Source organism: Myxocyprinus asiaticus, chromosome 13 (assembly GCF_019703515.2).
Source record: "Myxocyprinus asiaticus isolate MX2 ecotype Aquarium Trade chromosome 13, UBuf_Myxa_2, whole genome shotgun sequence".
Classification (NCBI taxonomy): Eukaryota; Metazoa; Chordata; class Actinopteri; order Cypriniformes; family Catostomidae; genus Myxocyprinus; species Myxocyprinus asiaticus.
This window is the reverse complement of record NC_059356.1, coordinates 36,934,558-36,962,483: the sequence shown is the minus strand read 5'-3', so window position 1 is coordinate 36,962,483 and position 27,926 is coordinate 36,934,558. Positions and strand designations below refer to the sequence as shown.

The 27,926-nt window shown below is 39.5% G+C and overlaps 1 protein-coding gene across 1 annotated transcript in view; it reads right to left on the bottom strand.

Moving 5' to 3' along the window:
- Positions 1 to 17,026: 17,026 nt before the first annotated feature.
- LOC127450558 (synaptic vesicle membrane protein VAT-1 homolog) overlaps positions 17,027 to 27,926 on the bottom strand; it is a 47,318-nt gene continuing 36,418 nt past the window's right edge. The window contains exons 5-6 of the mRNA XM_051714784.1: positions 23,520 to 23,761; positions 17,027 to 19,148 (exon numbers count right to left, since the gene is read on the bottom strand). Coding sequence (XP_051570744.1) covers positions 18,879 to 19,148; positions 23,520 to 23,761 — 512 coding nt within the window. The 3' untranslated portion in view covers positions 17,027 to 18,878. The remainder of the gene's footprint in view (positions 19,149 to 23,519; positions 23,762 to 27,926) is intronic.

Genomic DNA, 27,926 nt, shown 5'->3' with positions numbered 1-27,926 from the left:
CATCGGATGGCTCCCCGGACCAGGGAAAGAGTGTGGGTTGAAAACCTAGGATACACTTGAATGGCGTGGTTCCGGTAGCTGGTTTGAATAGTGAGTTCTGAGCATATTTTGCCCAGGGCAGGAAACGGCTCCAGTCGTGCTGGTTGACTTGACAGTAGGCCCAGAGGAATTTACTAAGGTCCTGATTTAGATGTTCGGCTTGACCATTGGATTGATGGTAACCAGAGGTTAGACTCACATTGACGTTGAGCAGTTTGAAGAATGCAGACCAGACTCGGGAGGTGAATTGAGGACCACGGTTGGAGACAATATCTTCGGGTAGGCCATAAAAGCAGAAGACGTACTGAAACAGGACGTTGACGAGGGGAGCTTGGGCAGAGGGATGAATTTACAAGCCTTAGAGAAGCGGTCCACCACGGTTAAGATGGTAGTAAAACCTCGAGTTGGGTAGATCCGATATGGGACAAAGGACGTCGAGGGGCAGGTAGAGGCTGAAGGAGACCAGACGGGAGCTGTCGAATAGATTTAGAGGTAGCACACACATTGCAGTTCTTTACATAGTCAGCAACCTCAGTCGCTAGGTTCTCCCACCAAAACCGGTTTTGCACTAACCTGCAAGTAGCTTGAGTGCCTGGATGTCCCGAGCAGGCCGAGTCGAACCCACTGTAGAACTGTTGCGTAAGGAGCTGGGAACAAAGATCTTATCTGGAGGGCAGTCAGCGGGAGTGTGTTCTAGGTTCTGAGCTTGGGTGATGTCTGCCATTATGTCCCATTGTACAGGAGCGACAATGAGAGTGGGTGGAATAATGGAAGTCACAGGGTTGTTACCAGTAGTGGACCCATGAATGTGGGACAGGGTGTCAGCTTTGGTGTTCTTGGAGCCAGGTCGAAATGTGATGGTGAAATCGAACCTGGAGAAAAGACCATAGAGCTTGATGAGGATTTAAGCATTTAACAAATTGAATGTACTCTAGGTTATGATGACCTGTGATCACCAGAAAAGGATGACGAGCTCCCTCTAACCCAGGGGTGTCAAACTCAGTTCCTGGAGGGCCACAACCCTGCAGAGTTTAGTTCCAGCCCTGCTCCAAAATGCCTCCTTGTAATCTTCAAACACTCCTGAAGACCTTGATTAGCTGCTTCAGGTGTGTTTAATTAGGGTTGGAGCTAAACTCTGCTGGACTGTGGCCCTCCAGGAACCAAATTGGACACCCCTGCTCTAACCAATGTCTCCACTCCTCAAAAGCCAGTGCAGCCACCTTCAAGGCTAAGAGCTCTCGATTGCCAACTTTGTCGTTTCTCTCAGCCGCAGATAACATGCGTGAGTAGAAGGCACAGGGATGGAGTTTGGTGGGAGATCCTTGTCATTGGGAGAGTACCGCACCAACACCTGAACCAGAGGCATCAACTTCGAACACGAAGGGTCGATTGGGGTCTGGTTGAAGAATAGGGCAGTAGAAGCGCCGTCAAAGGCTTGACAAGCAGGAGGTGTCCAGTTTAGTTTCTGGGCTTTACCTCGGAGCAATAAGGTGAGCGGGGCCACCACAGAGCTAAAATCTCAGATGAATCATCTGTAGAAGTTGGCAAAACCAAGGAAGTGCTATAGTTCTTTGACTGACACAGGCAGTGACCACTGCAGTATGGCTTGTACCTTGGAAGAGTCCATGGTGACCCCCTCGGAGGAGATGACATACCCCAGGAAAGAGATGGTAGACTGGTGAAACTCATATTTCTCCATCTTGGCATAAAGTTAATGTTGGATGAGGTGGTTGAACACCACTCGGACGTGTTGAATGTGCTCATCAAGGGAAGAAGAGTATATTAAATGTCATCAATGTAGACTTTAACCCATTTAACAACGATGTCGCAAAAAATGTCATTTACAAAGGCTTGGAAGATGGACTGTTGGAAAGTCCGAAAAGGCATTACCCGGTATTCGTAGTGGCCGGTGTGTGTAGAAAAGGCTGTCTTCCATTCATCCCCCTCCCAGATGCGGATTAAATAGTGTAGGCATTACGAAGATCCAATTTAGTGTAGATTTTGGAGTTTCGTAATGGCTCCAATGCTGCTGGTACCAGGGGAAGGGGATAGCGATACTTGGTGACAGTGTTCAGGCCTCGGTAGTCAATACATGGACGAAGACCCCCATCCTGCTTTCCTACGAAGGAGGCAGCAGAAGCAGGAGAAGTGGATGGTTGAATGAAACCTTTTTCAAGGGAAATGTACTCCTCCATAGCTTTAGTCTCAGGTTCGGATAAGGGGTATATCCGTCCGCGTGGAGGAGAGGAGCCTGGCAGAAGGTCAATGACACAATCACAGGAACGGTGAGGAGGAAGCTGTGTAGCCTTTGATTTGCTGAAAGCCTCCTGGAGATCAGAATAAAAATGTTGTAGGATCGAAATGTCCTTTTCAGGGAGAATCATCGTGGTGCTTACAGGAGGGAGAGAGATGGGTTCAGGAAGGTTGAGGCAAGACTGGAAACAGGAAGTACTCTGAGTGATTTGTCCATCTCTCCAGGAGATCTCTGGGTTGTGAAGTCTTAGCCATGGCAAGCCAAGAACAATCGGATTCTTAGGAGAGTGAATGACAAGGAACGGAGTCTCCTCATGATGAAGGATTCCAACTTGATGAATGGGTTGAGTGACTTGTAGAATCTTGCCAGAGCCCAGGGGTCATCCGTCTATTGCTGAGACATGTAGAGGAGGGACACAAGGGATAAAAGACAAATTAAGATTCGTGGAAAGACCCAGGTCAATAAAGTTACCTGCAGCCCCTGAATCTAAGATAACAGATAATTCATGTTCACTATTTTGAACATGCAATGTAATAAGTTCAAACTGTTCAATAAGAATTGTGTTTGAAATTTCTAAACTCACCGCGGCATCCCCCTTCCTAGGGGGACGAGTAGGGCAGGCAGCCAGTAAATGTCCCGACTGTCCGTAGCAAATACACAATCTCTCTCGAAGACGGCATCGTCGTTCCTCGGAGGTGAGAGAAGAGTGACCCACTTGCATGGGCTCATGATGACTGGTTACAGCGATATCAGAGTGAAGTGTCTAAAGGGGACTGACTGGACGACGGGCTCCGATTAGATTATCCAGGCGAATGGCTAGTTTGATTAATTCATCAAGACATGCTAGCTCAGTCTGAAGATCAGGATTTAACCCCTGACGGAACAACAGCTTCAATCTGTCCTCCACCCACAAAGTTTGCACTGCTAGCATGCGGAAGGATAAGGCAAATTCAGTAGCAGACCTATTCCCATTTTAAACTCAATAGAAGTTCTCCCGGGTCCTTCCCACCCTCAGAGTGTTTAAAAGAAAAACTCCCGTAAACGAGCAAGAAAGTGAGACAGGGACCCCTTTATGTTCTCACGACTCCATATTGCCGTAGCCCAGTCTAGTGCTTTTCCTGACAGCAGTGATACAATGAAGGAAACACGAGCTTCATCATTGGGATACATGAGGTAGTTAAGACAGAAAAAGCTGACATTGTAAGAGAAATCCTCGTCATTTACTGGGTGATCCATCAAACTTCTCTGGAAGCGAGAGTCAAGGATTGACAACAGTTGAAGAGTGTGATGTGCAGCAGGCAGAGTTGTTAGTGGAAAACCCCTTCGGAGATACTTGCGGGTTTGGCGGCACAGACTTAAAAAGTTCTTCCATGATTGAGGCGAGCTTGCACAGCTGCTGGTGGTGACTGGCAAGCATGGCTGCTTGTGCTGAAACAAGCTTGTGTAATTGTTGGAAAGCTGCTGGATCTAAGTTTGGCGAAGTCTTCTGTAGCAAGGATGCCGAGGCAATAGTGTTAAGATCCATATGCAATTCAATAACAGAATAAATAGTAAAACAAAAGTAAAACAGAGGAAAAAGGCAGGCAGTGTTTCAGTACACAGGCAGACAGTCCAGGAAGGCTAACAAAGTAAATCCGATTGGCAGAAGGGAAATCCAGTATACAGGCAATAGTTCGACACACAGGTAAATAGCCCAGAAAGGCAAACCAAGTAAATCTGATATGCAGAAGGGTAATCCAGTAAACAGGCAATAAATCCAGATGTGAGAGTAATCAGTCTGTGCGGAGGATTATGGGAAATGTAGTTCATGAGAAGTTAGTACTCTGGGGATGGCGACCTCCAGTGGCGTACAGGAGAGATAGCAGGTGCTGCAGGTGTACAAATCAGTGATTTCATGTTGAATCCACATTTTCTATTTAGAATTATAAGAACTTACAAACCATCAGTTTTTAACAATCATAACGACACTATCTATTAAGGTATATATACCAGGGTCAGAAAATAAAGGGCCTCAGGGAAAAATGGTACCTGAAATTACAAAATTCTAAATGCAATGACAAAATAAAGCCCTTGTAATGAATTCTTCTGTTTTTTTATTTGTAACATCTGATATAGTTGGAGTTGATTACATTTTTAGGGTAAAAGGTAATACATTCTCGATCTTTTAAGAAAATCTTGATCCTGATTGATTAAATTGAAGTCAGTGGATGAGACACTCTTTGTTTTAAATGGTTAGGGAAAAAATGGCCCTCATAAAGGTAAAAATGCCCCTGAAAAACAAATCCAGTGACAAATATTGCCCCTTCATAAAAATTACAAGCACAAGAGGCATTGGAGAAAAGTTCTGAGGCCCTTTTTCTATTCTTTGAGTCCCAGCAACCGCTACTGCAATCCATGCAGAAACTCTGCCCATAGGGAATCGTCACTGAATCCAATAGATTGCAGGGCCAGTCTGAGCAGCAGATCTTATGGCTCAGCCATTTTGAAGAAGACAAAACAGTGGTGAGACTAAGAATGCTGCTTAAGTCAGGTTTTCTGTCTTAAAAGCAAAGAAATTAGGTTGGTTCTCTAGTTGACTGTGTGTAGGCCCTGCATTGTAAGGTAAAGATGCTGGGAAAATAGATAACCAGAGATTGCAAAATATTTGAATATACACTGACAATGTTCAAGATGTTTAGGCATGATAATAACAATTTGAACGTTTACTGTATTTGAAAATGTACCAACATACTTCATTTAAAGATTTAACTAATATGAATTCAGTCTGATTTGTTTTCTTAAAACAATGTTCAACATGCTAGTCCAATTTAGAAATCCAGTTTTAATTTAATCTATCAAACAAGTTAAATTGGTTACTGATTAGCTCACTAACTCCTAATGAGCCACATGCGCCTCTCCAGGGAAAATCTTTTGTCTGTAATAGCTCTCAAATCTCATTCACTTTCACGTGCATTCAAATATGACACATCTAATGTGCCGCGCCAGGTTTGATATCAGTGATTTCAAACGTTATTGGTTCTCACCTGCAACACTTACATAGTGTCTTATCTTATTTTTCTGTAAAAGTAACAAAGCTCCTTTAAACAAGAAAACATTACTTGAGAGGCAGAATGACATAGGATATTAAGTCTTGTTTTCAGAGAAATGGGGCTAAAGCTTAAAAAAAAAAAAAAAAATTATATATATATATATATATATATTTGCCAATGGGGTAAGAAAAATAATATTGTTTTATAATAAAATACCAACATATTTGGTGAATAGTTATTTTTCCTTGTCATAAGTATAAACATTAATATATTTTGTTGTCTTTAAAAATTATATTGTTTAAAGGATGTTTAAATATTTTTTCTGGAAAACAAGTCAAAAATACTTGTTAATAAACATACTTTCTGCAGTACATACCTAGTCATTGACATCAAACGCTTCTTTACACGCCATATGCTGATGTACACAAATGAGATTTGAAAGCTGCTGTGGAGGGGAAGATTTGAAGCAAGTAACAATTCATATTTTGGTTAAATCGCAGTTTATCATGATGTGAGCACAGCACTGCCTAAAAAAAGTCCTGTGTACATGAATGATCGTGTAGTTCCTCCAAAAAAGAGCTCATTTTTGGTGAATTTCAGTGTATGAATCCAAACACACAGTACAAGATTTCACTGCCTTTAATTGTTTTCTATTGCAGACTCCACATTTAACCTCAATTTGTTTACAGATGAAATTGGTAACCTGTCTCTTTAAATATCCCAATCACTGTAGCAATTACAGTGTTTTTGTTGAGAGCAGATCTCAGTGTAAAGGTCTTTCCGCACTCAGGGCAGCTGTACCCTGTCGCTTTTGTTGATCCCAGTACTCCTTGACCCTGTGTACACCTGGTATTAAGATGCGTCTCGGGTGATCCGATCTCATGCGGTCAGGTGAGACACATCACTGTTTACACAAATCAGAGCTTGAGCACTATAAATAGGCCACAGGTAAACATTTAGTTTGGACAACCATTTTTTTTTTCTTCCCCTGTTTTTTATTTATTTATTTATTTTTTTTTTAACAAATGTTTTTGTTTTCTTCTACTGCATTTTTGTTGTTTGAGAAGTGTAAGAACATTGAGAAAACAAATACAGTAAATAACTTTTTCCCCTTATTTGTATTGATAGTGTGTTATGTTTGGAATACACATCCATACTTTACACATTTGGATGCCTGTGTGTATGTGTGTATACTACATGTATGACAAAACTTTATTGCAAACTGCTCTGCCCTGCACACAGAAAAAGCAAAAGCCACAATTGTTTTTCATTTAAACTACACTATATGGCCAAAAGTTTGTGGACACCATATGTGCTTGATTTCAAAACCTTAGGCATCAATTTCCCCCTTTGCTGTAATAACAGCTCCCACTCTTTTGGGAAGGTTTTCCACTATACTGTATGTAGTAACATGGCTGCAGGGATTTTCTCTCATTCAGACACAAGGCTATCAGTGAGGTCAGGAACTGATGTTGGTCGATGGGGCCTGACTTACATTTGCTGTTCCAGTTCACCCCAAAAGTGATCAGTGGGGTTCAGTTCTGGGCTTTGTGCAGGCCAGTCAATTTCTTCCACGCCAGACACAGTAAACCATTTCTTTATGGACCTCACTTTGTTCACAGGGGCATTGTCATGCTGGAACAGAAAAGGGCTATCCCCAAACAGTTGCCACAAATTTGGAAGCACACAAAGCCCAAGCCATTACATAAAGGAACATTACGATTTTTCTTTACTGGATTTAATGGAGTAATCAAATTCGTTAATTAGAAGGGGTGTCCACAAACATTTGGCCATATAGTGTTCAAATTTTATGAACTGTACCCCTTAATCGAAACCCCAATCCTAAACCTAACCATCCCTTGAGAAAAAATAGAAATTTAGAGCAAAAATCATCCTCCGAATCGTGCACATCATTGATTATGTGAACGCGATTACTTCCTGGTTCCCATGGGACTAGAACTGGAGTCTCGGAAGTTGCTCATGCAACATGCTATCAGCAGTGCTGGATGGAAATTTAACAGTAATTGAAACGATGCAAAAATGTCTAGTATGGGATGGCACTTGTCAGTAATTCAGCATTATGGGGTTGATTTCACGGTACATGAAATTTCGGAAGCAACATGTTGATTTCACGTGTGATCATTTTGACCAGATTCAGGTGTTGAATGCAAAGCTCACGTGTCTTTCCAAAAGTCACATTTCTTTGTGAGTTTCAGCAATCCACTTCTCTCCTTTTGGGCACATTGTGTATTCTCTTACATAACTGAATAGTATTAATTAGCCATGATTTTTTGATAATGTTTTTTTCTTTTTTCCAACAATTCACAACATTGGATGTAACAAATACTGTATGATTAAGATGGGAGCAAGAAAAAAAATAACATTGTACACGCTGACTTCTTATTGATGTTAAAAACAACCAAACTAATTTGATTTGAGGAGTTTATGCCTATATATGTTCATTAAAAAAAGTGTTTGTTTTTTTCCATATCAATACAACTTTGGTCACATTCAGATAATGGCCTACTACCTTACTATTACTGTTTCTACAGTTAAAAGATATGGTAGAAATAGTAAGAGTAGTATGGGCATACCATTTTTGATGGCTGGATAAGGATTTTTCAAAGAAAATAATTGAATAAATGTTGCACTCACAATAAGACATTTATTTTATATTAATTACAAACTATATTAACTACAGAAATTATCACAAATTTCCATGACTTCTTTAAATTGTTATTAATTTCCATGACTTTCTTGCCTGGGAATCACAATTTTAAAATTTCCCTAGTTTTGCAAGAGCATGGGAACATTGATTTAATGTGAAAGACATTTAAAGCTACACTACATGTACATAACTTTGTGCTCTCTAGTGACATCTGTGGAGCCGGAGTTCAAAACACGGGCGGATTATGACTAGCCAGGGCCCAGGGGCCAATTTTCTTTTGAAAATGGTAATGAGTTCAGGCAGTTCTGGCTCGCGCTGCTATATCTTTTCTAACTCATCTGAATGATGGGGTGCGTTCCATTCAGAATCGATCATCCCTGCACCCTGTTTCCTTCAAAGACTTTATACATTGTGAGAGCTTTGAAGGGCTGAAAGGTGTGGGGCTCAAAAATAGAGGTAATTTGGTCATTTTTTGGAAAATTCTGTTTGGAATGACCCTACAGCTTGGCTACCATTATTATTCTTCCATCGAAAAGCCCTGGAAAGGCATCATTTAAGCCTTTTCAAAGTGTCCAAAAATCCCCTAGACTACAGACATAATATTTAAATGAGCTACGAGTCTGTTTTGGAATGTTCATAATTTCAAACTTCAGCTCTCAAAACTTACACACAAGCCTTTTATAAAATAATAAGCACATGTTGCTTGAATTCAATAAATACTAATTTTGAAATATCAGTAACGTTATAAACGTTATTGTTAATTTTACTTTATTAAAATCAGCAAAGATTTCAAATGAAAAAAGATGAGTGAATCAAAACATGAAGGTAGCTATTTTGGAAATTATTTTACAAGGTCTTCTACCTCCAGAAGAGCATAGAAACTTTCACCAGGTGGCATTATAAGATTAAAGAGTGGCTCAAAAAATTTTATTAGAAACAGAAAGGCAAAAGGGTCCTATAAGAGGGCTGGGGGCCCTCGTAGTCACAGGGCCCTGTTGAGGGGGCCTTGTGTAAACTGCGGGGCCAACAAATTTAAGCACATACAAACATTTGTTTTCAAAGTAGATGGGCCGCGAGACTTTTCAGCTCAGGGCCCCCTGGGCCCCTGGTAGTCAAGGGTCCCTGGGCACTGGCCCTATTGGCCTGGTCCGTAATTCGCCTATGGTCATAATGTGCTATTTTCATGTTGATATTATGTTATACGATTAAACATTTGAAACGGATATATTATTTGCTTTGATGAAGATAAACAACACTCTTATTTACATATTTGAATGAATTTTACACTTAAATCGCTTTTCTGACACTACACCCAAAGCACTTTTAAATAGAGAACAGGGGACTCTCCTCTCCACCACCAGTAGCTTTTAATAAGATTATTCAAGTGTTTTATCTACTTTTAATGTTTGAATTGTACTACAATTTTCAATTTAAGAGTTTCAACTCGTGATATGGCTGATGCGAGTTCAATAGAAGACTTCATTATTTTTAAACTATATTTTCCAGCCTCAGTTACTACAATAGCATGTCTATGCAATGCACAAAATAACGCCGTAATCTAAAAACATAAAATGAGGATTCAGTAATGATGGGGATAAAATATACTTTATTAAACGTAAAAATAATATGCTTAAATATGCAATATAACAATTACAAGAAGTCAATTTCAGAAGTCATACATATTATACATGTCACAGTAACTTCACCAGACAACATAGATACATCACGATCGGTTAACACACGAGTAATGTTCAATTCATAAAAGCATGACAAGCAATATTAGCTTCAACAACCCTACCAGAAAACATATCCAAGCATTATAGCAGGTAAATAACTTCGCCAAATGGATAAAATAAACATCCATCTAGACTGCAGCAATGCTGTCCTGAACTGTGTGAGTGCTACTGAACTGAGTTAAACAGTGTAGTTATTTTCTCCAGCAGGAACATGAGACAGCCGGCACTTCTTTCCTGTGTGTACAGACATGACGTAATGACGCAAGGATGACATCATAAGCCAGTGATTTCGCGCTAAATCGAATGCGACAGCTCAAAATACAAATAATTTTTATAGACTTACCGTAGTGAATCGGGGTAAGGTAAGGACATTGTTTTGAACACTGATTGTTTATGTACTCAATCAATAATGGCAATTTGTTCATTTTAAACCAAAAATCTTACATAGTGCAGCTTTAATGTGTTTGTACTACCTCAACAGATAGTTAAGAATACAAGTATGGATTTTCTTTCTTGTTCATTTACACCAGGGGTGCTCATTACGTCGATTGCGACTGACTGGTCGATCTCATTAACTACTCAAACGGTAAAGGGAGTAGAGAGAAAAACTATTCAAATAATGAAATTATATAAGATCACTTTTTATTTCCTCATTTCGGCTCCCATGCGGGTGGATTTCCATAACGTACGATGGCAGGAGAAGACTCCTTCATATTTATGAGGAAAGCTCTTCCTGATTGGTTACGGATATGATTGGGGTAGGGCTATAGCTTCTCCAGCCAATCAGGTAGCGCTTTCCTGATAAATATTACCGAATCATCCAATCAGGTATCACTTTCCTCATGAATATAGAGAACTCTTCCCCTGCCATACTACGTTAAAGGGATAGTTCATCCAAAAATTAAAATTCTCTCATTATTTACTCACCCTCATGATATCCCAGGTGTGTATGACTTTCTTTCTTCACCAGAACACATTTGAAGAAAAATAGAAAAATATCTTAGCTCAGTAGGTCCTTAAAATGCAAGTGGATGGTGATCAGACTTTTGAAGCTCCAAAAATCACAGACAATCAGAATAAAAGTCATCAATATGACTCCAACGGTTAAATTAACATCTTCTAAAGTGATACGATCACTTTTGGTGCAAAAAAAAAAAAAAAAAAGATATAAGTACATTTTAACTATAATCCAACATTTTGGGTAAGTGGTCTCTTGTGTGACGTATTCGCATTGCCATGATACCGATGTAATCTCACGTTCTCCACTTAGTTGAGACATCCAGGATACAAGCACACAAACGCACCATTGTGAGAAACAGATACAAATTCAGATCTAAACCGAAACCAACTAAGCTTCTGTATAGCGTTCCTCCTTCTCACTTGTAAACAGCGCTGTTCTTCCGGCTGTGACGCACATGCGTTAGTTCTTGCATGTCTCAAATGCCAATGCGATTACGTCACATGCGTACCGCTGCTGACCGAAAGCATGATCTAGAGTTAAAAAAAAAAAAAGTACTTAAATATTTATCTTTTTCACACCAGAAGCGATCGTGTCACTTTAGAAGACATTAATTTAACAGCTGGTGTCGTATGGATGATGTTTATGCTGACGGTCTGTGATTTTTGGAGCTTCAAAAGACAAATCTCAATTCACTTGCATTTTAAGGACCTACTGAGCTAAGGTATTTTCCTCGAATGTGTTCTGGTGAAGAAAGAAAGTCATACACATCGGGGATAGCATGAGGGTGAGTGAGAGAATTTAAATTTTTGGGTGAACTATCCCTTTAAGAAACTCGTGTGTGTTGTGAGATGCGGATACGCGCCTGTGTTATGGTCAAATACATTTCAAAATGAATGTCTTAACGCACTATTTATATCAATACCTCGCTACGTCTGAAGTAAGCGTAAACACCGGGACAAAAAAAAAAAAAAAAAAAAAAAAGAGCAGACTTGTATAAAAATATCGGATCTGTGCATTAGGACTTGCAGTGTAAATGCAGCCTAATAATAGCCTTGCCACTGTCCATGTCATTAATATTAACAACAATAACAAGAAAACCATTAATTGCTCTTGGCTGGATAACTTTAGTAGATTTAAAATAAAGTATTTATGTATTATAATCACACAGTGAAGACCTGCAATCAACGAGAATGAAAGAATGTTTACTTGAATACTGTTATAAATTTTAAGCAGTTTTCTTCATTTGTTTCTGTGTTCTTACTTTATTACTGACTGTTTTCTTGTCTTGAATTACTTGAGAACTTGAAACAATGTTTACCCAGTTAACACATTAGTTTGTATTAGTTTTTGCATTGAGAAATCAAATTCACTGGTATTGGTTCCGACGCCTGAAATGTTGGTATCGTGACAACACTGCCTGCAATGTATATTTAAATTGTGCATGGTAGATCTCACTGTAAAAGCATTATGAAAAGGTTGATCTAATGTCAAAAAAGTGTGAGCACCCCTGATTTACACTATTCGAAAGCTTATTCACAGTAACTTCAATTTGATTTTTGACGTGTATGAAAACGAGTCTGTGATGGACTTACCATCTTTTCAATGGCATCCGCTGTATAAAGCTATAAACCTCCTAGATCACATAAAATTTTCCACAACTAGTGTTTTCTGGAGTTTTTCGTCAACTGAAATGGACATTTTTCAATGTTTCTTCAGTGGAATAACAGTAGCCTACAAACACATTGTATGGAGGACCAAGTCTGCCAATTTTTAAAAAAAATCAATAAATTTGGAAATTTTGTGCAAGTTCTAAGTGTACATAGAAATAAATTCATTTTCAAATGTGACATAAAAACTATTATTTTTACTTTTAGTTCCTTATGTATTTATATATTTGTTTATTTCAAATATATATTAAATTCAGACATGTTTGCTGAAATATATATGATACCAATTTTAAAACTTAAGTCAGAAATGTAATGTATTAAACTAATCAGTAAGAACATGATATAATGCTTTGTGAATCATAATGTGGGGAGTAAAGTATTTGGAAAACTAATAATTTGATTTCCTCAGCAGACTGAAATGAAATCCCATTTACTAGATACAATGTGTATCTGTGTGTGTTCCTCTGTATATGTGAGAACATCATAATATGGCAACACCTTCAATAATGACTCCATCAACAACAAGCATGTTTATTTTTTTTTAGTTATGCTCTTTAATTAGTCCTGGAAAACATGTAAGGCAAAATGGTCACATCACACACAGAAGCGTTATGAACTCTACGGTCCTCACGACCACACGCAGTCCAACCAACCCAGAGTCAAGCACAGAAACAGCAGCACTTTAGATCCTCAAAATGACATGGAGACAGTTCTGATGGAGGGTTTCAAAGAACAAACAACAACAAAAACAACAACCCGTAGTGCTTCTCTGACGTGTGTGGAGTGGGCGTTGACTTAATGCCGACAGATAGGGGTTTAGAATTTATAATGAGCCAATCAGTATACAGGCACATCAGCTGCTTAACTGTTTAGTAGAGAAGTCAAGCAGAGTGCAAACGGAGCCTTATGCGGTCACAAAAATCTACATTTTCGAAGTCACCATGCATCTTTGTTCTCAGTATGCATTTGAACGCACATTAAGGTGCATCATTACCACAGTGTGATGTGTGTAGTTTCCACATGTGAGACAAAGATAACCCTCTTTTGAAGAGTATTTATGAGTTGTGGGAAACAATCTGGAATAACTCACTGTTTCCAGACAAACTGAAGGCAAATACATTTGATAACGCCAGCTGTATAAATGTATAGCTTTTAAAGGGATAGTTCACACAAAAATTAAAATTTTGTTTTCAAAACCAGAATGAATGACTCTCTTTCATGGAACACAAAGAGTGTCTCAGTCACCATTCACTTTTATTGAATCTTCCATATAATGGAAGTGAATGGTGACTGAGGATAACATTGTCTAAAATCTTCTTTTGTGTTCCATAGAATAAAGTCATACACATTTGCAACAACATGAGGTAAATGACCAAATTTTCATTTTTGAGTGCACCATTCCTTTAATTTCAATAGTTTAATTTCATTAGTGATTTTATTAACAATTACTTTTCTCTGCTGGTATACAGGCATACTAAACTGTGAAATATAGGCATACTAAATTACAGTTTTGAATCTAATGTCTAGACATGATGTTGTTTAGCATAGGTTAAGGCTGCATGTGTAACCAGAATTCTGCACTCTGCAAACCTGAGGGCTGTTTCCTGTTCTGGGAAAGCTATTGGATTGAGGGACTGAGGAAGGAAGCAGCTTGGCTCTATCGGAGCCTCTCTCTGGCTCCCAGTCGCACAATTCCATATCCACTTGAGGCACTCACACCTGCAGCTGAGATCATTTTGGAGCCGTATGCACTCAAAAATGGAAGGAGAACACTCCAAACCAACTTCTTATGACGTCTAAACCTTGAGAGATTTAATGAAAGCATTTCCAGCCCAGATGTCATTGTAATTGGGTGTGTGTTCCTTGCGGTCTCTGAACAGACCCAGTGGCGATTAACGTTAGCCATGCAGACAGAATTAAAGAACAGCAGAGGGACGAAACCGAATCTACAGCCACTCTGATGTCATAAGCAGCTGAGTTCCAGAACCGGAATACCGATGTTGGAACGCATGTTAAAATGACACAACGGGGTTTGGTCGTGATCTAGAATGTTAAGATGACCCACTGGATTTTTACGGTTAGTGAGAAAGAAACCAACAATAAAATCACAGCACAACTGAACTGGACTAAGCTGTTAATGCCCGTCAAAATCAAGAGGCCTCAACAAATACAATTAAAAAAGCCCCAAGCAAAAAAAAGATTTGTGGCCTAAAATGACTCAAACTACACTCACGTTAATGACACTGCATAATCTTTTTTTTTTTAATTAGTATATTTTTGTTTTTCTTGCCAATAAAAATACATAAACATCCTTGACATTTTTTAAAAAAATTTTATTGAGAAGCAAAATGACAGGATAAAAAGACTTGTTTTTAGAGGATATTTCTTGAATTAAGCTCTTCTTAGCCCACTGGCAAAGAGTTCTTGTTTTTAAAGGAATAATCCGGGTTCAGTACAAGCTAAACTCAATTGACAGAATTTGTAGCATAGATTACCAGAGAAAATAATTTTGTCTTGTCCCTCATATATTTAAAAAATTATAAAAGCAAAAATCGTGGTTACAGTATGGCCCCATTCACTTCCATTGTAAGTGCAATACTGTAACCACGATGTGTTTTTTCGTTTTATTAATAAACGAAGGACGAGTCGCAATTGTGGTAATCAACATTACGTCACAAATGTTGTCGATTAAGCTCAACTTGTACTGAACCCAGAACATTCCTTTTGATGTTTTACACTTACAACACAATTTTTTTCCCCCAAATGAGTTAGAGAAATAAATGTCATTCAAGATATACTCTCTGCAAACAAGTATTGATATCTTACACAAATTTGCTTCAAGTAAATGTATCTTGTTCCACGGATGTTTTTACAAGACAAAAATACTGATTAAGTAAATGACTTTTGCAGTGTAGTTTGTTCTGGCTGCCGCTGGATCTTTTTGTTGGGTTACCTCTGGTCATTAGCAAATATGCTATCTCTCGACCTGCCTAATAACCTACGAAAGCACACAAAATACACAGCAGTGTATCCGTAAACAACAGTGCACCTGATCTGGTGGTGCTCAGATCAGTGGGAATGAGTTATCAGCCCTTCAAGACAGCAGAGCTGAGACTGGGTGTAGGGGAGGGACTAGCATTTACAAGTGGTGTGTATTTGCGTGTAAACGTGCTGAGGCAATCTGGTGTTGGTCTACGACTGAGGCACAGTGAGAATGAGAGGTTTTTCATGGATTTGAGCAGAAAAAAAAAAAAAAAGTTGGAAATCAGTCAGCACCAATAATATCCAGGGCGTAGTCGACCACACACGACAGGAGTGCAATCACAATCTTAGATATTTTAACTGCGAGGTCATTTCGACAATCACCAAAGAAAGTTACGGAATTTCATCTTTCATTCTCTTTTTTTTTCTTTTTCAGTACAGTAAGCACATTTATAGCGAAGGTCGCGCCTTCACAAACGTTTGGCACACTTGGTCAGGACCAACGAAACATGATTCATCACATTTTAGAGGAACTGCAGCAAAGCCTTTTGAACTCAAACTACTTAAGTGCAGACCACAAAAACAAACAAACAAACAAACAAATGAAATCAAACAAAATACAAAGAGGACGGATATATATATATATATATTTTTTAACTGAAGGGTTAGTTAGGGTCACATGGTGCTCTGAGTCACCATCCACAAAAACACAGGAAGAGAACCAGTGGAGAACAACAAAAAAACAGAAAATTGAAACTCAACCTCCTGATCCACAACTCAAACTGGATCAGGATTCAGTTTCAGGCCGTAAGTGGGAACGGGGTGACTCTACAGACTAGTATGGCAGTGCCACACCCACTCCAGTGCATTCTGAGCTAGAATTGTTAACAGAGTGCGAAATTATCTGCACGTTATATATGGATTATGTAAACATGAGCATGCATCAAACAATACAGCCTTCTATGCATCTCTGTGCATGTTAAAACACTTGTTAAGGGGGCATAAAGAGTGAGAGTGTTGGTGGGAGAGAGACAATGTGACTGAATGTGCTGAAACTGAGGGTCTGAGCAAAAACTCGGATGGGAATCAGAGAAACAGTGGATTGGGAGTGGAACTGCCATCTTTATAAGTGCAAGCAGAGTGCAAATGATAGCAAACCAACACAGGCAATTCATAGGAGTCTGAATATTTCAGAGTGATCATGAAAGTTGGAAATTGATACAGGAGAAGAGAGTAAGAGACAATGTTAAAATGCCAGACGGTAGCATAAGGTAGTATGAGGGAGGTAGAGAGACAGGAAGAAAAAAAAACATTTGAATTTAAATTTGACAACAGACCTGAGGACAGGCGGTCAAATACAGAAACGAACATACGCACTGACTCATATACAACAAACACACATATACAAGAGGGGTCTGGTTTGTTTCACACAAACACTTCAGGTAGATCACTGAAATGAACCAGACTCACAGTGCAAAAAGGAAAAGAGTCATCAGCAGGTGTCTTGAACACTTGAATGATAGCACTGCAATGCAAATAAATCACCAGCAGAGGCAGTAGATAACTGCTCTCTGAGAAATAGGTGGGAGGAGCCAGAGGGTTTAAGTGACAGGACTCAGAGAGGCAGCAGGGGGAGTGGCCAGATCCCTCATATTTAAACACACTAAAATAATGCCTCAAAATCTCTTATGTGTTGTATGTTGTTTTAAAGCTGGTTTTGTGATTTTCTTCCTTCCATGGAACAGAGGAGATATTAGACAGAATGTTAGCCTCAGTCACCACTCCCTTTTATTGCATATTATTTTCTATACAATACAAATAAATGAAGACTGAGACTGAACCTTCTACCTGAAATCTCCTTTTGTGTTACAAGAAAAAAGAAAGTCATACAGGTTTGAAACACCATGAAGATGATAAAGTGATGACAATTTATTTTTAAAAGAGTTTATATAGGTTTTCAAAGCATAAGGAGGAAGAAAACAGCTGTGATTAACAATGCTGTATGTTTGTGTGTCTATTGGGTATGTGGGGGTGAGACCTGACTGTCATCTCTAACTGGCCTAACTGCTGTTGCTATGCCAACCATGATGACGAAAAGGGTAACAGCAGGAGAGAAAGTGGAGTTAGGAGGGCCAGACAGTGCAGATCATATTTAAATGTTATATGCAGGGAGTGTGCTGCAGGTCAGGCCGATTGGATGGCGACCCGTCATGGGAACGAGGGGAGGAAAAGCACCAGGATCCTGTGGAATCCTGTAGGAGGTTCAGGAATGAAAGGCCACTCCTCTCTTTATCTGACCCATTGCTTCCACATCTTAGAGTTTATACAATGAGAGAGAGAGAGAGAGGAGAGAGAGGGATGGGAAATGGCTGAGAGAATATTGTCTACAATTGATCCTGCTTGCCAGCTAGGCTCATTAAAATCCTGGCACTTGCCCGGTCTAATGACATGACACATTGATCAGCTAGCCACTGAAGCCTGAGCCACCCTCACGGTTGTTCCCGTCAAGCTTAAAGGTGTCGATGGGGTTCTTTAATGCTGATATGGGTTATTTGGGGCACATCAAAGAAGCTTCTTGTCTCTCTTAGCCAATCAGAAACCACCCTGACTCCTCCAGGTTATGAGGCAGGGTGCATATCAGTGAGTCTGGTCCAATGGGAGAACAACATTAACAATGGGAATGTAGGTGGGTGCCCTTGTTTTGTGTGCCAGTGGGCACAGAAAGCTCTTTCATTGTTCGAACTAGCAATCGAGCACACTTTTGATGACGTACGGCAAATCAAACAAGTGCACCCACTCCAGAACAAAAATCAAAAGGGGAGGGGTTTGGCAAAAAGGGCTGTTTTCACGGAAACGGGGCTCCCGCATAACCCAGGCTTTAGCACGTGAACCTCTCGTTTTGTTCGACTGTTTAATGGGCGAGTACACAAAGACACGGAGGGGTGTAGAGAACGAATGTGGGAGTGTTTTTTTGGTTTGCGTCTACAAAGATAATTTTATAGTGCATTAGTTTGGCAGGAGTAATAGAGAAAATGGTAGTATATTTTAACAGGGTGCTGAATAAGATTATTCACTATGTAATTGAAGACGTTGGATGAGTAAACACTGAAGTGATAGTTATAAAAAGGATAATACTGCACTAACACGCCTCGGTAGCGTGCAATCATACGAAAGAGTTAGAAAGGACTCAGCAAAACGCAGAGGAACTGGGAATAAATACTACCAGGTTACAATAGAACAATTAAGTGGTGTGTTCCCTTGCTGTATAATATGTGTGTGTGTGTGTGTGTGTGTGTGTGTGTGTGTGTGTGTGTGTGTGTGGATGAACACAAGAGGTGTGTTTCTGAATGATTGCAGAAATGTGGTTTTAATGTCAGAGGAATCACCTGGGGTTGAGCTAATTAAACAATACACCCCCCATACACACACACAAACACACACTCAAATAACACACACACACATACACACACGCAGACCACTCCCAAAACCCCTGACACTGACACAAAGCACATCCACGATTTTTTTCAGCCTGTGGTTCCCTTTCAGTTCTCCTCTTTCTTGGCTTCTTCCTTCTTCTCATCCACTTTCTTGTCCTCTTTCTTGGTCTCTTCCTTCTTCTCCTCCTTTTTCTCGTCCTTCTTGGCCTCATCTTTCTTCTTGTCCTCCTTCTTGTCCTCCTTCTTCTTGTCATCTTTCTTCTTGTCGTCTTTCTTGGCCTCCTCTTTCTTCTCCTCCTCCTTCATGGGTTCGGTGGAGAGGAGGATTTTACCGATGTTGTTCCTCTCCTGCATCCTACGCATGGCATCACCGACCTAAAAGAAAGAGAGAGAGAGATAGTGAGAGAAATTGAGTGAGAGTGAGGAAGGGACCCACAGAGAGAGCAGCTTGACTGGCCATCTGCTGTGGTAAGAATATCTAACAAGCTGTTGAAAGTTGATCTAATACTAACTTCACGCGCACACAAACACCATTTATGAGATCATATATGCCTCCAGTTTAGTGGCTGACTGATGGCAACCTCAGTCAGTAACCATTCACTTTCATTGCATATTTCCCAAACATAAAATTTAACGGTGACAAGACTGAATGTTCTGTCAAACATCTACTCTTGTATTTCACAGAAGAAAAAAAAAAGTCTTATGGAATAGGAAATAACATGAGGGTGAGTAAATGAGATCATATGCCTCTAATTTAGTGGTCAACCAATGAGTTTTTTGAAAACCAATGCAGATATGAGATAAGAGCAATGGCCAATGCGAGTATAATGGCTATATATGCATATTAGGGCTGGGAAATTTAACGCATTCATTTCTGCGATTAATATTTTTTTGTTTAACGATTAAAAAAAATTAACACAATTAATGCAGTGTTCATTTTTTTGTACTTCCTGAAACCATGCAAAAGGAGAAAGGTGTCCCGAGTTGTTCCTGGCAGGCTACTCAACCTTACAGGCTCCAATTAGGGTGGGGGCAGGGATAGAGCATCTGCTGCCTGCCAGGAACAAACCTAGAAGCCTTGTACAACTGCCAAAACTAATTTTTCTCCACTTTCAGTGGCTAAAATTGCATATACATTTTCAGGAGGTACACGCTGGTCTCAACTGCACATCCTAGAAAAGAAACGGCTTGTTCGGAGCAGCGCACGCTTAATTATTACGAACGATGCATGTCAAATCCCTTTTATCGTCACACAACCATATACACACCTGTCCCGGGCATAATAAAAACCGAAGCGGATTTACTGTACAGAGAATTGAGACTTCACCCGTAAGCGATGAACCAGGCATGCGAGAAATATGGGCAAGCTGCCGAATCTATTCGCATCACTCGAAACGCTCATCTGGACCAGTGTCAAAAGCGGAACCACCTGAGAGAGACCCAGAGTGTGTGCGATACAGACCGAAGGACCTGGACGTTCAGCGAGCTGCAGCCAGGTATACTTCTAGAGACTGAATGGCAGCCAGAGAAAATAATAGTTTTGAGATTTCAAACTTGAGCAAATTTTAGTTTAATTGCCAATAAATTTTATATGAATTGAATTTGCCCATTTGATCCTATTATTAAAAGAATTCCACTGGAAAACGGTAGAAGATTTTGCCCAAATTTTAATTACAACATGTCCACTGATATTATGGCATGTTTACATATACTTGTATCCATGATTAATACCTGTAAAAATGTGTCTAATTAACTAGGCTGATATATCAGCCTTATCAGCCTGGCTAATACATTTTTTTATCACTACTTCAGTTTATGGTTATACAGTGCATCTGTAAAGTATTCACAGCGCTTCACTTTTTCCACATTTTGATATGTTACAGCCTTATTCCAAAATGGATTAAATTCATTATTTTCCTCAAAATTCTACAAACAATACCCCATAATGTCAATGTGAAAGAAGTTTTTGAAATCTTTGCACATTTATATATTTAAAAAAAAAAAAAAAAAAAAAAAACACATGTACATAAGTATTCACAGCCTTTGCTCAATACTTTGAAGCACCTTTGGCACCAATTACAGCCTCAAGTCTTTTTGAGTATGATGCTACAAGCTTGGCACACCTATTTTTGGGCAGTTTCTCCCATTCTTCTTTGCAGAACCTCTCAAGCTCCATCAGGTTGGATGGGGAGCGTCGGTGCACAGCCATTTTCAGATCTCTCCAGAGATGTTCAATCGGGTTCAAGTCTGGGCTCTGGCTGGGCCACTCAAAGACATTCACAGAGTTGTCCCGTAGCCACTCCTTTGTTATCTTGGCTGTGTGCTTAGGGTCGTTGTCCTGTTGGAAGATGAACCTTCACCCCAGTCTGAGGTCCAGAGCGCTCTGGAGCAGGTTTTCATCTTTCATGATGTCTATGTACATTGCTGCATTCATCTTTCCCTCGATCCTGACTAGTCTCCCAGTTCCTGCCGCTGAAAAACTTCCCACAGCATGATGCTGCCACCACCATGCTTCATTGTTGGGATGGTATTGGCCAGGTGATGAGCGGTGCCTGGTTTCCTCCAGACATGACGCTTGCCATTCAGGCCAAAGAGTTCAATCTTTGTTTCTCATGGTCTGAGAGTCCTTCAGGTGCCTTTTGGCAAACTCCAGGCGGGCTGTCATGTGCCTTTTACTGAGGAGTGGCTTCCGTCTGGCCACTCTACCATACAGGCTTGATTGGTGGAGTGCTGCGGAGATGGTTGTTCTTCTGGAAGGTTCTCCTCTTTCCACAGAGAAACGCTGGAGCTCTGTCAGAGTGACCATCAGGTTCTTGGTCACCTCCCTGACTAAGGCCCTTCTCCCCCGATCGCTCAGTTTGGCCGGGTGGCCAGCTCTAGGAAGAGTCCTGGTGGTTCCAAACCTCTTCCATTTACGGATGATGGAGGCCACTGTGCTCATTCGGACCTTCAATGCTGCAGAAATTTTTCTGTACCCTTCCCCAGATCTGTGTCTCGATACAATCCTGTCTCGGAGGTCTACAGACAATTCCATGGACTTCATGGCTTGGTTTGTGCTCTGACATGCACTGTTAACTGTGGGACCTTATATAGACAGGTGTGTGCCTTTCCAAATCATGTCCAATCAACTGAATTTACCACAGTTAGACTCCAATCAAATTGTAGAAACATCAAGGATGATCAGTGGAAACAGGATGCACCTGAGCTCAATTTTGAGTGTCATGGCAAAGGCTGTGAATACTTATGTACATGTGATTTTTTGTTTGTTTTTTATTTGTAATAACTTTGCAAAGATTTCAAACAAACTTCTTTCACATTGTCATTATGGGGTATTGTTTGTAGAATTTTCAGGAAAATAATGAATTTAAATCAATTTTGGAATAAGGCTGAACATAACAAAATGTGGAAAAAGTGAAGCGCTGTGAATACTTTCCGAATGCACTGTACATACTGAAATGAGAAATGTATAAATTAAAGCTTTCAAGAGTGTATTATGGATGAAACTGTATTGTTACATTGAAATTGTCTTTAAATTTTGCATAAAAAATAGTTTGGGGAAGAGAACAAAGTTGCATGGTTACTGGTATAAGTATTATACATACTATTGATATCGTTGTTTACTCATACATTATGTGTGTGTTTGCAATTTATTGTTTGGTCATATCCATTTCTTTTTGTTGTATGTTTTTCTTTTGTTTGCATGTGTAATAAAAAAAAAAAAGAAAACATTTAGGCCTTTATAATTTAGTTTAATTATTTTGTAATTATACAAGTAATTGAGTAAAATAGCAAAAAAAAAAAAAAAAAACAAACAAACATACATACATACATACATACATATATATATATATATATATAAAATAATTTAATCCCCCAAAATAAAAATAAATAAATTAAATTTGGGGATTTGAAATGTGCATTGTCTATTGATAACCTCAACATGGCCCAATCTGGATGACATCAGTCTAGCACTACACACATTTCACGTTAAAATATAACCGAGCATAATGCTCTCTTTCTCTCTCTCTGGCTGTGGTACGGAGCGCAAGACACTGAATGTCCAACAGATCTCAGCTGCTCTCTGGTCACCTGTCTTCCTCTCGTTTTGTTCTCCCTAATTCACCTCTCCTTTACCTCTCTACCCAACAACCAGCGCCATGGCAACAGCCAGCCATCTCCTAGCAACGGGAAAAGCAATTGGCCCTGACGATTGACTGGTGGACAGAGGAGGACAGAGAATGAGACAGGAAATCAGAACGAAGGACAGAGTTATGAACAAACAGAATGCTTAAAAACAAATGTGAAATTTCATATTTTTGTGTTACTTGAATGCAAAAGTACTTTGTAATCCTTTAGCAAATCTTCAATAACACAAGTGTGATGAGTGATAAAAGCCCAGATCGTCATAAAAGCATCAGCTCTCATTCACCGTGACATACTGTAAGCAGGAAGAGACGTCTCCATAGCAACAGGAGAGAGAAGAAAAGACAGGAAATAGAGAAAGATGGATGAAAGAATGAGTGAGTGATTGAGAAAGAAAGAAAGCTTGATCAAAAGGTAGAAGGACTACAAGGCATGGATGGTGGTTCAGGTGACAACCACAAAAGAATAACCACGCACATCGATCTGCTCAAGGTGAAATTTCGATGGATTTTCAAACATTTGGCACAAATGCATAAAGAAATACTTTTTCCAATCACACATCCAGCAGTTCAAATTTCCACTGTCACACACTCATTTATTCACCTGTTCTAGATGGTAGGTGGAGTCAATTCGGGGCTTGATCTTGCCTTGTCGGTACAGGTCCAGAATCACCGTCATGGCCTGGGAAATGAGCTCGGTCTCAGAGTCCAGGTATCCCAGGTGAAAGCCACACACAGATCGGTTGCCTTGGATCAGGCTCAGGGTGTGTACGGAGAACTGCTGGTACCAGGTCTTAGCCACGGCAAACAGGTTCTTCTTCTGGCCCGCCAACATGTTGGCGGCACCTGCCAAAAACATAATAGCAAAAGACATCATTATAGAACAGCTCATGCATTCTTCTAATCTGATTGGAAAAGAGGCGTTCCAAGAGTGCTGATATTTAGTATAACAACACTGGGATGCTTCACTGTTTGTATCACTCCGCTTGCTTGGCAACAACGTCGATCCTTCTTTGGCTTCATTTTGAACTATTTTGGTTAGCGAAGCAAAAATAGACAAAAAAAAAAGTAACTGGCCATATTGTGTCTAAAATGTAAGTAACTCAATATGAATTCCTTGTTTATCGAACTGTTGTATAAAAGCATTTTATTAAACGGCCATTGCATAGACCGATATATCAGCCAGGGTGATTAATCAACCGATATTTGACCATTTTGCGATTATTGGCATTGGCCCATAACCGGGTTCACTTGGCCAATTATTAGAAGTGTTAACTTTCTCTCGTGTCAGTTCCAAAATCTTCCAATAGATTTGACAATGGATAGTCAACACTTTGTTTTCAAAGTTTTTTTCTTTTCAAGTTTATGCAAATTTGAGAAAATATTGCATAAATCAGTGTTTGTTTCATTCTAGAAATTGGTGGTGTACATCTGATTTGCTGTTGTTACATTGTTTTGTTTATCTGCATTTATATCGGCCATCCTGCTCTCTAGATATTGGTAACGGTATCAGCCATATAAAAACCCTTATCGGTCAACCACTAATTATTTCAATGCAAATTAATATTTCATGCCCATTTATTTGGTAGGTAGTCATGTAGCAGGTTAAAGTACAGTCGGCCGGTCGTTGTCGCAAAATAACCCCGACAGGGTGGTTAGGACTCCGGCACAGATGCTTTAAACCCAGTATCTCTCTTGCAATCGTGCTGTGGTGCTAAATATCACCAGAGCTGTGATTTGATATTTAGTACTACAACACAATTATAACTATCAATACAAAAATATTTCCAAATGAAGTCAAAGAAAGATTAACTGTTGCGTGTTGGACAGATTGGAAGAGACTGGAAGCCTGTCTGGCACCCTGCAAACACAAACAAGCAGAGTAATACAAATAGTAAAGCATCCCAGGGCTGCAATACTTTCATCGTTATACTATAGAACAGTGTTTGCCCAATCAAATTAGAGGACTGAAATTCAGTTCAACAGCCCTCTTGCTAGTGTTATTTTGCTTAATTTTATATTGATGCATATGGATCATGGATAAGGATCCAGTTTCAGGATCCAGGTGCTCAATTCTGGCAATGGATTACGATGATTTATGGGTCCAAGAATGTAAAGCTTTCTTTTTATGTGTGTGCGAGGTATCTAAATTGTGAGCATGCTCCTTGAGTATGAATAAGTGTTTGTGCTAGTTCATTTTCTGCATGTAATGTGTGTGGTTCACCAACGGCTGAGTTATTACTTTATGACTCCCAACAGTGAGAGTTCTTCATTTACAGAGGAATGACATGATTCTCTGTCCCTCCTTCCCTCTCGCTTTCTCTTTCCAACACTGCACTCTTTGACCCGTCTTCATTCTCTCACTGTCCGCACATCCTCTCACATCGTTTCCCAAGTATGTCACTCCCTCTCTCACTCTTGTTTTAGTGTTTCTCCACACGATTATCCTCTCCCTTTGTTGTTGTCTTTTGTATGTCCTCTCTTTCATTTTCAAGCTCCTTCTTTGGCCAGTCCAACTCCCTCTATTCTGATCCCATTTCTTTTGCTCTCGGTTCACTTCAAAGTGATTTATTAGCATGAAATAAGAACTCCATATATTGCCAAAACAAAGGATAAATACAGGGTAAATTATATTATGTAGTACTTAATTCACAGTAGAAGGGTCACAAATTTTAAATGTATATCGGTGTTCAATCAATGAATCACAATGACCTATCCAGCCATTTGTGATAAAGATTTTTTCTGATAATTAATCAATTAAACAGATTTGTAAAACCATCATTAGAAATAACTGATTTAAAAGAGTGATTTGCTCTTAATACAAACATCACTATAGCTTGCGAGCAACTTTAACGCTACCCAAGAGCAGTATTTAGCTCTTGGTATTTCTTAATTTATGAAAATGTTATAATATTCATATCAATAATGTTTAATATGTAAAATAATAGTAATAATAATTATAATAAAATATATAATATTTCAGAAATAATGTAAATGAAAAATGTACAGGTATATTCATTACAGGAATTTCCATGACTTAAAACTTTTTAGGCTGGATATTTCCAGATTTCCCATGACTGTGGAAATACCGTTTTATTAAGGGGCAATATTTGTCCCCAGAAATTGATTTTCAGGGCCACTGGGGGGGTGGGGGTGGGGGGGGGTCACTGTGAGGTCTGCAGAGGAACTCAACCCATAACTACAAAAACCTGGAGTAGAATATTATGAAAAACATCAAATGTTAGAAAACATAACAGATAAATGTGCCTCTTGGGCATTTTTGCCCCCAAATTTTAAATATCTGGGGCATTTTTGTCACTTTTAGTGGCATTTTGGCAGTGAGCCTTGGTTAATTTCTGACCCTGCTCTATAGTAGCATTAGAGGAGGAATAAATGTACACAAAGCAATGAATGTCTCTCTCTCTCTCACACACACACACACACACACACACACACACACACACACACACACACACACACATTCACACAAAGCCAGCTCTGAGTTGGAGTGAGATTTGGACCTGACCCAGTCTGCTACATTCGGACACATTCTGGGTTCTGTGTCAGATAGAGGAGCCATTGTTCTTATAAAGCAGGATAGAGGAAGAGAGTGAGTGAGAGAAACTGGGAGAAGGAGATAGAAGGAGAAAGAGAGATTGGGTGGAACTACAGACCTCCATGATGTTTAGGGGGTCTTGTTCCGGGTATTGTGTTTCTGAAGATGATTTACTGTAATATGTCACTTATCCAGTGTCAACTGGGGTTTATTCAATTTTTCCAGTAAAAACATAGGATTTTTTGCTGTGTAGAGCTTTCTTAATCAGTATTTTAGTCTGCTCTTTTTCCCAGTAAAAATATCTAAACACCCAGAGAACTAGATCAGTTTACTTGAGAAGCAAAATTGAATTGAAGAAATGTTTCGGGTTTAATACAAGTTAAGATCAATCAACAGCATTTGTGGTACTGTGTAATGTTGATTACCACAAATTAATTTCAACTCGTCCCTCGTTTTGCAATATGGTGCAATATGTTACAATTTTCATGTAATATTCACCTTTTTTTTTTGCCAATGTGTGAACGGCTTGTAACGCAACTTAAAAAAAATGAGCCCTTCCCGGACTTCCTAGGTTGCCTATTAAAGCCTGTAGACTGAAATTCATGTGAAGGGAGCGGGTCGCTTTTGCCGGGAAACTCCAAAGGATGTGACGTGTATGCATGCTCCAGAAAGCCTTGCCTCAGTGCTTCCGCTATTCAACAGCGACAACAAACCGCAACACTAGGTAACGTTATCTTAGAGATGGAATCCAGCAAACGTCCGGCTCCCAGCACAACACTGACTCCTACAAAAAAATAAAAACCATTTATCTACTGAATCCAGTCTAGCTAAGCTAAGCGGTATGTAGCTGAATGTGTGTATCAGTATGCTATGTTAGCTGATCAGTAGTTTTAGTTTAGTCTCAAAGTTTGTAGTAAAACAATCATAACTGTAATTTTAATTATGCTACCTCATCTGTCAGCATGATGCCGGTGAATCACGTTCAGCCTCTTTGTACATTATGTCATTGTTTTGGTCGATGCTCGCTCACTCGTGTCCCTATGTGAGTGTGTGCACGAGCGCGAGCAACATTTAGCTGGCTACAGTCCACTTAACGGCCACAGGTGTCATTAATAACAAGGGTTTCTGAATCTTACATACTGCACCTTTAAAAAAGCAAAAATTGAGGTTACAGTGAGGCACTTACAGTGAAAGTGAATGTGGCCACATTTTAGAGGGTTTAAACGGAAATGTGAAGCTTATAATTTTATAAAAGCACTTACATTAATTCTGTTAAAACTCATGTATTATTTGAGCTGTAAAATTGATCAAATGGACATTTTTACAGTCATTTTAGGGTTTGTTGATTACATCATGGCAACGAAGTTGTAAAACTGGTTGTAAAAAAAGTGATTTTATTACACTAAAATAATTTTTACATGCTGTGTAAAATACTTTTGTGGCTATACTTTTTAA